This window comes from Parus major, chromosome 5 (genome assembly GCF_001522545.3).
Source record: "Parus major isolate Abel chromosome 5, Parus_major1.1, whole genome shotgun sequence".
Classification (NCBI taxonomy): domain Eukaryota; kingdom Metazoa; phylum Chordata; class Aves; order Passeriformes; family Paridae; genus Parus; species Parus major.
This window is the reverse complement of record NC_031774.1, coordinates 59,983,834-59,996,684: the sequence shown is the minus strand read 5'-3', so window position 1 is coordinate 59,996,684 and position 12,851 is coordinate 59,983,834. Positions and strand designations below refer to the sequence as shown.

General features: G+C 43.5%; 1 protein-coding gene across 1 annotated transcript; it reads right to left on the bottom strand.

Annotated features, from left to right (window-relative positions):
- Positions 1–12,851, bottom strand: L2HGDH (L-2-hydroxyglutarate dehydrogenase). Its single transcript, XM_015631890.3, has 10 exons — positions 12,751–12,851; positions 12,150–12,265; positions 10,765–10,916; positions 8,620–8,751; positions 7,885–8,047; positions 7,323–7,357; positions 5,416–5,583; positions 3,914–4,071; positions 2,865–2,996; positions 1–2,098 (listed from the first exon to the last, which is right to left on the bottom strand). The coding sequence occupies exons 1-10, from the start codon at positions 12,825–12,827 to the stop codon at positions 1,903–1,905; spliced, it is 1,329 nt and encodes a 442-aa protein (XP_015487376.1). The 5' UTR covers positions 12,828–12,851; the 3' UTR covers positions 1–1,902.

The window sequence follows — 12,851 nt, the reverse complement described above, 5'->3', positions numbered from 1 at the left end:
TTTTAAAAAACCCCACCACACTATTTTAATCATAAAAGGCACATTTATGAAATCATCCAAGTGAGGCTCATTTGGAAAATAAATTAATACATTTTCACACTTTGTGAGCGACGAGATTGATGCCTGAAACCCTGATATCATAATCTCTGAACTTATTTTTATAACAGAAGTGTAAAACTTTTATCTCTGAAAAGATTTCTGTTTCACATGATGCTACATCAAGGTCCATAAATTAAGTTTCAAATAAACACTACCTCCAAACAATCATCACCTGAGAGGAAAAAGCACTGCAGACAGCACAGGGAAATGCTGACTTAGGACTCCCCCAGGTCTCTGTCTGCTTTGCATTTTAATGTTCTTTATTTTGTTAATACATGTCAGGGCCACACCCCGTGTGGGAGGAAGTGGCTTTTGCAATCCTTTTGTAGGATTTACTGTTGATAGGCAACACTTCTGGCAGGGAGGGAAGATAGGATTGTTCCACTCTGGGAAGTTTTACACAGCCTCGTGGCACTGGAAGACTTGGAACAGCTGAATCTCTGCCTAAAGTGACCAAAGCTTTGCTCTGAAAAGGTTTTTAATTTGATTTCCAGCCGTCAATTTGCTGATAAAGTAGATTTTACCAGGAAAAAATAAATAAATTAAAAAGGCAGATTAAGCCCTTTTTTCCCCTCAAAAGAGCGTCTCCAATCTGTACAATGAAATAAAAAAAGTGCCCTCCTGTGCTAACCCACTCCCACCAGAGGAGCTCAGAAAAGAACTTTTTAAGGAAAAATTAATGTCCAATTTTCTGGTACAAACTCCCCACAATTATCTGTGTTACCCAACATCCTGTGAGCATCTGCTATAAAATCCTCAATACTTTGTCCCTGAGGCCACAAAATTCTGCTTTACAGCAAATGCACAACACTCCCAGATCCTCAGCTTGGCACTGAGCTTGCTTCACATCCCTCTCCACACAGACTCCTCCAGGGGTATCTCTGATAAAAACTGGGTGTCAATGGAGCTCAGAGGAGTCACCAGCACTGCCTGAGCTCCCCTCGTGCTCAGAGAAAATGGGAAACCTTCCTGACTCACCCCTGCTCAGGCTCCAAGGGAAGCAATATCAAACATGACCCAAGGCAGGTTTCTGGAGCTTCCTTCCCTTCACATTCCCTGTTCCAAAGACCATTTTCCCTGGATTGCCCAACTGGCTGGACAAAGATCAGCTCCTTTTGCATTAGCAGCATTCAGGGGTAGGAAGAACCCCAAACCCCCTGATGAAGTTTCTGATCAGCACTGATTTCCCAGCTGTAAATTAAATGATAAGTGATTATTTATATCCATATTTTCATTTCTGCTCTATAAAAAACAGAGACAGTGATCAGACAGAGTATCTGAATTGCAGATCTAAATTGCCTTGGGTCTGGTAATCCTCTTTAAGCTTATTTTTCTGTGAAATACTCTACATTCACGTCGAAGGCTCTGAATATTGTTCTCAATCTCTGATAAAGCCTTTAATTCCATATCAGCAGGGCCCTTAAGCAGGTTTATCCTTCTATTCCATTATTCCATGTAATCTAGAGGACTGCAGACTCCATTTAAATGGAATCAGAGCACACAGAGAGCCACCCCATGCCTGTGGCTCTGCAGACCCCTCTGAGGAGGTGAGCACAGGCATGGGAAATCCATGTGGATAATCCCACCACAGGGGCTCTCCCTGCTCTGCCTGTGCCTGGAGACCCTCCCGTGGCTGCTCCTGCCCAGGTGGCCAAACCTGGGACACGATGCTCAAGGAGCTGCGGCAGCGAACATTCCCGAGGCTGCCTGGGCTCTTCCCAGCCCTGCTGCCTGGTGGCTCTGTGTCCTTCAGGAGGAGTCCCACATTCCAGAGGGGCAGAACCTGCCCGTTCCTGCCGGGATTCAGAGCTGGAAGCGCCGCTCGGCCTCGGCAGCGATGGCGGCGGCGATGGCGAGGGAGGAGGTGGCGGCGGGAGAAGGAGCGTTCCTGACGTGCAGGATCCTGCTCCCCACGTCCCCCGTGCCTCCATCGAACACAAAGTCATCCACCAAATTCCCCTGGCTGTCCAGAGCCTGGGCTCTCACACCAGAGGGACCCCTGCAAAAGCAAGGAGGAGCTCACCAGCAGAAGGAAAATGTTGTTCTGAGTCAGGAAAATCAGTTTCTGTGAGGAGGGCACAGAGTGCAGACAAAGCCTTTTGGGGGAGGTTTAACACTCAGGAGGCAGAGTGGGGGTATCTGACAGTCATGGAAACATCGAGGTTGAAAAGACCTGCCAGACCATTGAGTCCAACCTTTGACCTTACAGCCCATCCCACCCCATGGGCAGGGACACATCCCACTGTCCCAGGCTGCTCCAAACCCTGTCCAACCTGGCCTTGGACACTTCCAGGGATCCAGGGGCAGCCACAGCTGCTCCGGGCACCTGTGCCAGGGCCTGCCCACCCTCCCAGCCAGGAATTACTTCCCAATATCCCATCTAAACCTGCCCTCTGGCAGTTTGAGGCCATTCTCCCTTGTCCTGCCACTCCAAGGCTCTGTAAAACTCTCTCTCCATCTTTCTGCAGGCTCTCTCTTCAAGTACTGCAAGGCCATAATGAGGTCACCCCAAAACTTCTCTTCTCCAGGCTGAACAATCCCAAAATTCTCAGCCCTTTCCTCCCAGCAGAGCAGCTCCATCCCTGTGATCATCCTGGTGCCTCCTCTGGACTGAGGAGCTCCAGGTCCTTCCTGTGCTGGGACCTCCAAGCTGGAGGCAGCTCCATGCTTTGGTGTCCTATGTTGGTGGAGGAAGGGACTAAAGCCCTGCCACACCTTCTGCTGTTCAAATATGAGATTTCCCAAACAGGAGATGTTTCTTTTACCTGAGCACATCATTGGTGGTGACCTCAGGGATGAACTTCTGCAGCTGCCTCACCTGGGCGCTGAGGGAAAAGGCTCTGTACAGCTCCCCCAGGCCGTAGGACACGTTCCTCAGCACCAGCTTCCACAGCCCACTGCAAGGGGAGAAACAACTGCAGTGAGGGAAAATCTGCCTCAAAATGCACCAGCTGCAGCTGCTGAAAAAGGCAGAAAATGCAACTGGAGGGCACAAGTTCCCATTCCCAAAATCTGGAATGACATAGTGCTTTATATTTGAGAAATTCATGTTTGCCCTTCTCTGCTTCAACAAACCTTTCTCACAGAGCTGTGGCACTGAATTAACTTTCAATTCCAGTCCTGGAAGTGTTCCAGGCCGTGTTGGATGAGGCTTGGAGCTACCTGGGCAGGGACACCTTCCCCTGTCCCAGCTTACTCCAAGCCCCAATGTCCAGCCTGGCCTTGGACACTTCCAGGGATCCAGGGACAGCCACAGCTTCTCTGGGAATCCTATTCCAAAGTCTCCCCATTCTCCCACCTAGGAATTAATTCCCAAACTCCCATCCATCCCTGCTCTCTGGCACTGGGAGCCATTCCCTGTGTCCTGTCCCTCCATCCCTTGTCCCCAGTCCCTCTCCAGCTCTCCTGGAGCCCCTTCAGGCCCTGCAAGGGGCTCTGAGCTCTCCCTGGATCCTTCTCCTCTCCAGGGGAACATTCCCAGCTCTCCCAGCCGTTCTCTCCTCCCAGCACCCTCTGCAGGTATTTAATGATGCTGTCTCAGCTGATGAAGTTATCACAAAACCAACCCTGGAACAGCTCCACCAGCACCTTCCACTGAGCAGCCCCATTCCCAGACTGGCTGAGACATGTCCTGCTGGAAAATTCAAATGTGAGACCACACAAAGTCAAATGTCTTGGGGAAGTCCACCCTAATTAGCACAACTGTCTTGAAACACACCAAAAACGTGGGAAAAGCAGGATTCTGGGCAGGAATTGGTTTCCATGGCTCACATTTCAACGAGAGCACCCAGCAGACACAAACATGAAGCATTACCTGTAGGTCACAGCATCTAAGAAGTCCCCAGGGCTGAAGTCCAAGAGTTTGTAGCCTTCTCTCTTAAAGGCCAGCACTGCATTAGGGCCAAGCCAAATGCTGCCATCCATCCTGGGCGTGAAATGGAATCCCAGGAAGGGGAAACGAGGGTTGGGAACCTGAAATGGGACACAGGAGTGATCAGAACTGTTACAAACAGCAAAACTGCCATTTTATTTCCAACCTCAGCAACAAAACTCCGAGTGACAGAACCTTGGAATCAGCTCTGAGCTGGTTTTGCTGCTTGTTAATTGTGCAGTTGTGGCATTAATGTCATTAATTAAGACACTGGAGAACAGAGCAGGGCCAGGTAAAGCTGAATTTTAGGGAAAAGGAAAACAAATAGCAGGAAAACAAAAAAAAATCCACATGAAAAACAGAATCAGGATATAAATCAACCCAGAATAAAACCAATGATGTTATTCACCAGCAGCAATTACACTGCAATAAAATAGAACAGAAAATATTGGGAAACCCTTACAGTGTGTACAAAACAGCCTGAACTTAGCAGGCCTGGTTAATGATAATAATAAATAACTGCATGTTCTTTTTTTGTTCTTTTTTTGTCCCTGTTCCTCCCTCCCATCCCAAGACAGGATCCTGAATCTTTCCCAGCTGAGATCAGACAAACAGCACTCCAATTTTCCCAAAAAATCCAGCATTTAGCAGGCAAAGCTAATCTCATATTCAGAAAATCAGTATTTAGATCTACAGAATTAGCTAAAATGCTACCCTAGGAATTCTCTGAACTTGCTCTATAACTACATTTTCTATCTGGGATTGCTCCTCTTCATCCCATTATTTGTCTTTATTTGTTGGTAGAAAGGCTTTCCCTTTTTCTCCCACATCAATTTTTTATGACAAAATCAGCAAATTCAAAAATAAGGTTGAGAGGAAAATACCTGAGAGCTGGGTGTTAGCACAAAAGATTAAACCCTTCATCAATAATTCATCACAGAATCCCAGAATCACTGAGGTTAGAGAAGACCTCCAGTGTCATCAGGGAATTTCCTGAGGGTACAGTCAACCCCTTTGTCCAGATTATCAATAAAGAGATTAAACAGTGCTGTTATTATTTAAACAATAAATAATAATTTACTGTCATCCCTCCCTGACTTCTAAATCCTGCCTACAGATTTATTTTAGGACATATAGAAATAATTTAAGAGTTTTCTGGATATGTGGCAATGGGATATTCCATCTTTTTTCTATTAAGAAGAAAAAACAAACCCCAAAACTAAAACCATAAACAAAACAACTGGCAATAATTTCCCACATGGTACTTCCATGTTTCCCTCAAAAATTAACAAAATCCAAGCTGTTCTGACAGAACCCAACTGAATCTCCATCTGACAGAATTTATTATTAAATTTATTTAATTAAGTACTAAATTTAAGGCATTTTTCCTGCATTTTTAGCAGCTCTTAGGGCACACTGTGACAGACAAACCAGGGGGGACGTACTGGATAAATATTTCCTTTCACCAAGTAAGATTTTTCTGGTTTTAGCACCAAATAATCCCCCCGGAACGGGACAATCCTGGGCTCGGGGCTGCAGCCGCTGATTTTGGACAGGCGGTCGGAGTGAAGACCTGCACAGGTCAAAATGTGCCCACAGGAGATTTCCTCACCCTGTGGGAAACAAAAAAATACATAAAAATTCAATGTAGCTGCTAAAAAAAACACCCAGAAAAACCCCACAGCCTTAGTGGTATTTAACTTGTAAATGTAAGTTAATTATTTATAATATTACTGATAATATTGCATTATGTTTATATTATTATTTATATATTTATAAATATATAAATATGTATACATTTATATGTTCTTTATATTATAATATATTATAAAATATTAATATAATAATTTGATATAATATAATATAAATATAAGTTAATTATTTATTATATTATTGATAATATTACATCTATATTTATATTATTATTTATTTATATATAAATATTTATATAGTATTGATATATTATTTCTATTATATTATATTTTATATAATATATAAATACAATAATATGATGTAATATAATAATATAAATATAAGTTAATTATTTATTATATTATTGATAATATTACATCTATATTTATATTATTATTTATATATTTATATTTATAAATATAGTATTTATATATTATTCATATTGTAATGTGTATAATATAAAATATATAAATATTATATTATATAATAGAATATAAATAAAATTTAATTATTTATAATATTACTGATAATATTACATTTATATTTATATTATTATTTATATATTTACAGATATGTTTCTATTTATATAATATTTATATGTTGTTTATATTATATAATATTTAATTATATTATACAATAGAAAATATATATAGTATATAAATATAATAATATATAATATTTAATTATTTAATATGCATTATAATATATTTATAATTTTATGTTTGTAAGTTATAAAGTTATATTTATAAGTTATAAAACTTATATTTAAATATGTTCAGTAAGGCTGTTCACTGATTGGACCCCACAGGGTGGGAGCAGCTACACAAATTCACAGCACAAAGTTATGCAGAGCTCCTAAATATTAAACACCTTACCATCTAAATAAATATATTTTTAAAAAATCAAAAGCTATTATCTATTTATTTAGCTCACAGTGTCTGTTTTTAAATACTATGGGTTATTTTTTTCTTCAACTGAAAAATGTTTGCATGGGAAAAATACCAGTATTTGGTGGAAAAAAAAAGATTTTGGAATGTAGTTTATAATGAAAGAGCAAAAAATAGGAGAAAAAAGCAGCAAAACTAAATTTAAAAAGTACCAGAGGGGTTGTGAGGTTGTTTTTGTTCCAGATATTCCCTCCTGAAGGGATTACAAGCACAGGTCATGACTTGCAGGAGCAGCAGCTGTTGTGCACCTGTTTTACTGAAGCAGTTCTGATGATAAAATGATAATAAAACAATGCTAAAAGCCTCCTTATCATTTTATGGAAGCCAAAGCCTAAAAGTAAACATGAAAATTGGTGTTTGTCCCCAAATCAACAAGCCATAAAGGAGTTATTGGAAACACAAGCATCAGATTGTGCAAATAAAACAGATAAGGGACATTAAACACTAGGCATCAGAAAGTTATAGTTTATTATTTTACATCATCATCATTATTATTTATTATTTATTAATTTGAATTAATAATTAATTTGAACATCCTCATTGTTAAGAACTGACTGCACTTGTTTTATCAAACTGATCATGTTGTTGAACTGCAGCTTTTTAAACTTTTTTTTTTTTCTGGGAGATGATTAATCCACCAGGAAAAAAAAAAAATCTTAATTAAAGGAAAAGCAGCTTCCTGGGAGGAATTAAAACTTCTTTTTCACCCTTACCTTTTTGCTCCTAACAATGACTGGGTATTTCAGTCCTGAAATGGAATTAAACAAGAGAAGGAATTACTAGAACAAGTAACAGAGAACTGACAGAACAAGCAGCTTGTCACCAGGGAGGAATTTTCCTCAGGAATATCTTCCAAGCTATAGAAGTTGTCATAATTAATGTTGTTGGACATGACTGTATCTATTAATTAAATCATTAATTTTTATTCTTCCCTCTGTGTGCCAGCACAGATCCAACCTGCCATCAGGATAAGGAAAATCACTATCACAAGAATAAACATGCAAGATTCAGATAAATCTGATTTTAAGAGAACAACTTTATTTCTCCATTTTACTCTCATTTTCTTCCCATCAGTTTTAAATGTTTCAGCTGAGGGGTGATCTGCCTGCAAAAAATCCTAAGTGAGTTTTCTAAATACTCTCACTAAGATAATTTTGCTTTTTTTCTCATCCCTAGGAGACAGATAAATTCAGAAATGTCATTTCAGTTAAAACAATCGTGTTTTGAACAAAATCTTTGTAGTAAATGGAGGGCAAAAAAAAAATCCAGTCTTACCATCTTCACTTTCTGGAGAACTTTCTTTGGCCATCTCCATGTTTGTGACTTCAAAATCAGTCAAGATTGTCCCACCTGCTTCCTGGAAGTCTCTGGCATAGGACTGGGCCACTTGTTTGTAATCAACAATCCCAGTGTAGGGAGAATCCAGGGCCATCAGTCCCTGGAAGGGTTTTAAAGACAAGGGGGGAGAGTGAAAGTTGGAATATTTCACCTGGAATATCTGCACTGCCATCAGAAGGGAGTGCTGCTGTCCCCCCATGTCCTCAGCTGGATCTGGAACATGCAGAAGATGTTTTAGGGAGCAGATCCAAAATTATTACAGGAAAAAAAAAATTAAAATATTCTTTTCCAGAAAATTTCTGTCTGTACCTACAACCACTCCTAAGTCACACAGCTACACCAGAGCAAGCTGCCAGGTGAAAAAGCACAGGGAATTCATATCCAGCTTTTTCTTTCAAACAAAGACAGACTCATCAATAACAAGTATCTGTTCCATAAACTCCTCACATTCCTCCTGCTGGGAAAATAAACAGGTGAGAAGTGCTACATGACAGCCACACCACCTGCATCGAAATTGGCTTGATCCAAATCCACTTTTATGGATGGGAAGGAATTTTCAGGCTCCTTTAAACTTGAACCTCAAAGCCAGAAAAATATTTTTGTTAAATGAAAATATGTTTTCACCTGTGAAACAACTCTTACAAGCTAATCAGAATTATGGTAACCCCTTACCCTGCAGAAGGGCTCCTTCTCCTGGATTTCCTTGGGTCCAATGAGTTTCAGCCCTGGGACGTTGTTCTGCAGCCCCCTCTCATACAGAGCTTTGAGCCTTGGAATTTCATCGTGTTCCACGGCCACAATCAGCTTTGGGAAGGCAAAAAAATCACAGCAGTGAGCAAAACAGAGACAGGGCAGGATTGGCAACAAGCTAAAGCAGTTGAATCCAGGGGATGAAAAATGGTTGATGCCATTAATTGCACAAAATTCTGTTGCTGAGGAAGGACTAAAATATCATAGAGAATTAAAAAATAAATGCTAAACTGTAGCTTGAGTTACTATCAATTGACAGTATTTGCCAGAAGCACCCTGAGACTACAAGTCTGCATGTGAAAGAAGAGAATATGAATTAAAAGAAGCACTGGGATGCTTTCAAAAGTAAAACTGAACTCAACCCAAGATGTACAAATCTCAAAGAGCCTTGATAGGAGAGAAAGGACATGTTCTGACATGGTCTGAGTGGAATTGTACCAGTTTCAGTTCATTTAATCAAGGAGTCTGTTCACAGCTATCACAGGAGATAAATCCAGGCTGTGAATTACCTGTGCCAGGTTTGCACAGACCATGATCAGCTCTGGCACCTCACAGGTGTGAAGCTCTCCAAGCCTGGGGCTGCTTTAGGGAAAGCTTGTGAAGTTTCACCATTATCTTCCCTGGAATGAACACTGCCAGGGGAGTGTCATGGAATCAGGGAATTGCTGAGGTTGGAAAAGCTCTTTCAGAGTCCAACTGATCTCTCAGCACTGCCAAGGTCACAACTGCCCCATGTCCCCAACAGTGCCATCCATGGGGATTTTAGATCCCTCCAGGGATGGGGACTCCAGCACTGTCCTGGGCAGCTGTGCCAGGGCTGGACAAACCTTTCCAGGAAGGAATTTTCCCCAGTATCAAACTAAAGCTTTGTGGCCCATCCTGGGGCTGTTCCCTCTCCTCCTGTCCCTGTTCCCTGGGAGCAGAACCTCCCTTGGCTGTCCCCTCCTGCCAGGGACTTGTGCAGAGCCACAAGGACCCCCTGAGCCTCCTTTGCTCCAGGCTGAGCCCCTTCCCAGCTCCCTCAGCAATTCTCCAGCCCCTTCCCAGCTCCCTCAGCAATTCTCCAGACCCTTCCCAGCTCCCTCAGCAATTCTCCAGCCCCTTCCCAGCTCCTTCAGGAATTCTCCAGCCCCTTCCCAGCTCCTTCAGGAATTCTCCAGCCCCTTTTCAGCTCCATTCCCTTCTGGGGACACACTCCAGCCCCTCCAGGTGGCTTCGTTGTGTGGAGCCCAGAGTTGTCCCCAGGATTGGAGGTGGCCCAGCAGTGCCAGCACAAGGGACAGGAACTGCCCTGCCCCTGCTGCCACCCTGTTGTTGGTACAAAATACACAAATTCAGTGTCAGCCAGGCTCCAACTGACCCCTTCAGGACAGGAGCTTCGAGCAGGGAGCAGGCTGTCCCCTCAGGTGTGCTGCTGCACAGATCCACAGTGCCACCCTGTGCCCAGCGTGGCAGCAGAGGGAGCACGGACCAGACACGGCTCTGAGAAGAACCATGGAATTCAAATTTATCCCTCAGGGCCAAGACCTTGGGGTTAGGATAGAGAGCCCTGTGGAAACAGCAGCTCAGTGCCCAGTGAGAGCTGGAAAACCTGAACTGAGAGTTAGAACAACTGGGAAATGGATAGAGAACTCTGTTTCACTGAGGAATTCACACCTGCAATGCTCTGTCCAGTCCTGATTCTCACCTTGCACCAGAGACACACTGAATTAAAAATGGTTCAGAGCGTGGAGACAGGGTGGGGAGGGTCATGAAAAACCTCTCATACTGAGACTCATCAGCTGGAAGGGATGATTTGGGATTTCAGAGTCCAACTGATCTCTCAGCACTGCCAAGGTCACAATTGCCCCATGTCCCCAACAGTGCCATCCATGGGGATTTTAGATCCCTCCAGGGATGGGGACTCCAGCACTGTCCTGGGCAGCTGTGCCAGGGCTGGACAAACCATATACATTTATGTATAAAATTACATGCAACTAGGAGAATGTGGAGAAAATCCACGGCCAGGCATCATGACACAGCTTCAGTTTCCACAGGTAAAGCAGGGAAACACAGAGATTCCTGTACCTTCCCACACTGTTTGTAGGGAATTCCCTTCTGGTCACAGTATTTGTAGCAGAGGGCTGCCCCCTGCACACAGAGCTTGGCCTTCAGGGAGCCAGGGGTGTAGTAAATCCCGCTGTGGATCACACCACTGTTGTGTCCACTCTGGTGATGGGCTAAAGAGAAAAAAAATACATTGTTAGAATGCATTTGTTCCCATTTAAATCACTTCAGCTGTCAGAAGAATGAGTAAATTGAGGTCCTGCCTTAAATCAGCATTATAAGAGATGATCAAGTGAGAGAACTGCACAATTAATTCATTCCCTGGCCTCAAAAGGTTAGAGAAACACTGACACAGCCAGCACTGGTTAATGATAATCACAGCCCATATTGTGCTGCATCAACAGGAAAAAAAAACCCTAAAATCACAAGTTTATCCTTCCAGAACAAGCCAATCAATCAAAACGTTTTACAGGCTAAAATTAATTTTAACAAATACAATTCTTACAATGAAACGCATCTCTTAAGGCCTGATCTAACATATTATCTGTGCAATCCACAATTCCTTTGGACATGCTAGCAAGGCCTGGGAGGATTTTTGAGTATTTGTGAACCTGGATAAGGTTGCTATTTCCTCTTTGCAAATAGATAAAATAGAGGTAAAAATATCACAAACATTTTTACTGAAGTAATTTGGTCAGGTTCTTATCCCTCTTAACGTGTGGATGCCCAAAGGTCACATTCCTGCTTGGCTGTTAAGGACTTTGTGTATGTCTGGGGGATAAAAAGTCTTTTTGTATCATTCATGGAACATCTCAAGAGCAATTTCTAGCCTGGCTGGTGGAGCTATTTAAGACAAGATTTTGGGCTCACAGGTCCTGTTTGGAGTTAATCACTGATGTCTATCCCTTGGGATTCTCCCAGCTCCATGCAGGACCTGCCTGTGCCCTTCCACAACCTGCACTACTCCTTATCCTGGTTATTCACCCTCCCTGACATTCCTTGCTGCTGGTCACACTGCAGCTTGCACAACACCAACTCTCAGGACTTTTTAACTTAAAATTCCCAATGAGAAGTCCCAGCAGTGAAGCACAGACAGCTCTGCTTCTCTGCTGAAGGACACATCCCTGGGAGAAAGGTGGAGGAAATTCCGTGTTAGGGAAGAGTCATCACAGAATCCCAGGATGGTTTGGGATGGAAGGGATTTTACAGATCCACACCTTCCACTACCCAACGCTGATCCAAGCTCTGTCCAACCTGACCTGGATGGGAAACCCATCACCAGCTCAACAACACGGGCGGGTGCTCTCCCACAGCTACTACCCAAAAGCCGATCCCTCCCCACAGATATCCAGGGAATACCGAGGCTGTGGCAGCTGTCGGTCCCTGTCACCTGTCCCGCTCCGTACCCGGCTCCTGCTCCTTCTCCAGCACGGCGAAGGCCAGCGAGGGATGGCGCTGGATGAGCTCCCGGGCCGCGGCCAGGCCCACGATCCCCGCGCCCACCACGGCCACGTCGAACGAGCTGAGGGGACACGGCCATCAGCACAACCCGGGACAGGGAAAGGGAACAGGGGATGGCGAAAAGGGATGCGGGGAATAGAAGGGAGAGGGAAAAGGGAGAGAGGAAAGGGGATATAAAGTTAGGGTTATAAGGGAAGGAGATATAAGGAATAAAGGGCATATATAAGGGAATAAAGGGGAGAGGAAAACGGGGTGGAAGAAAGGGGATGGGGTGATTAATAATGTAGAGGGGAAAGGGATAGCAGATAAAAGATGTAGGAGAAAGGGTTATAGAGAATACAGGGAATGAGGAAAAGGGGATAAGGAAAGGTGATATAGCAAACATAGAGGATACAGAAAACAGGAAGAGGTAAAAGATAGGGGAAAAATGACACGGAAAAGGATAGGGGAAGTGGATGAGCAGAGGTAAGACGAGAGGGGAAGGGGTGAGGGGAGAGGCTAGCGATAGGGACAGGGATAGTCTTATAGGGTTAGGTTATAGTTCACCTGCTCCGCCGGCTCTGCAGCCGCCACAGCGCCGCGGCCCCGCCCGGGCCCGCGCGGCCCCTCAGCGCCGCCGCCATCTTGGGGGCGGAGGGAGCGCCGGG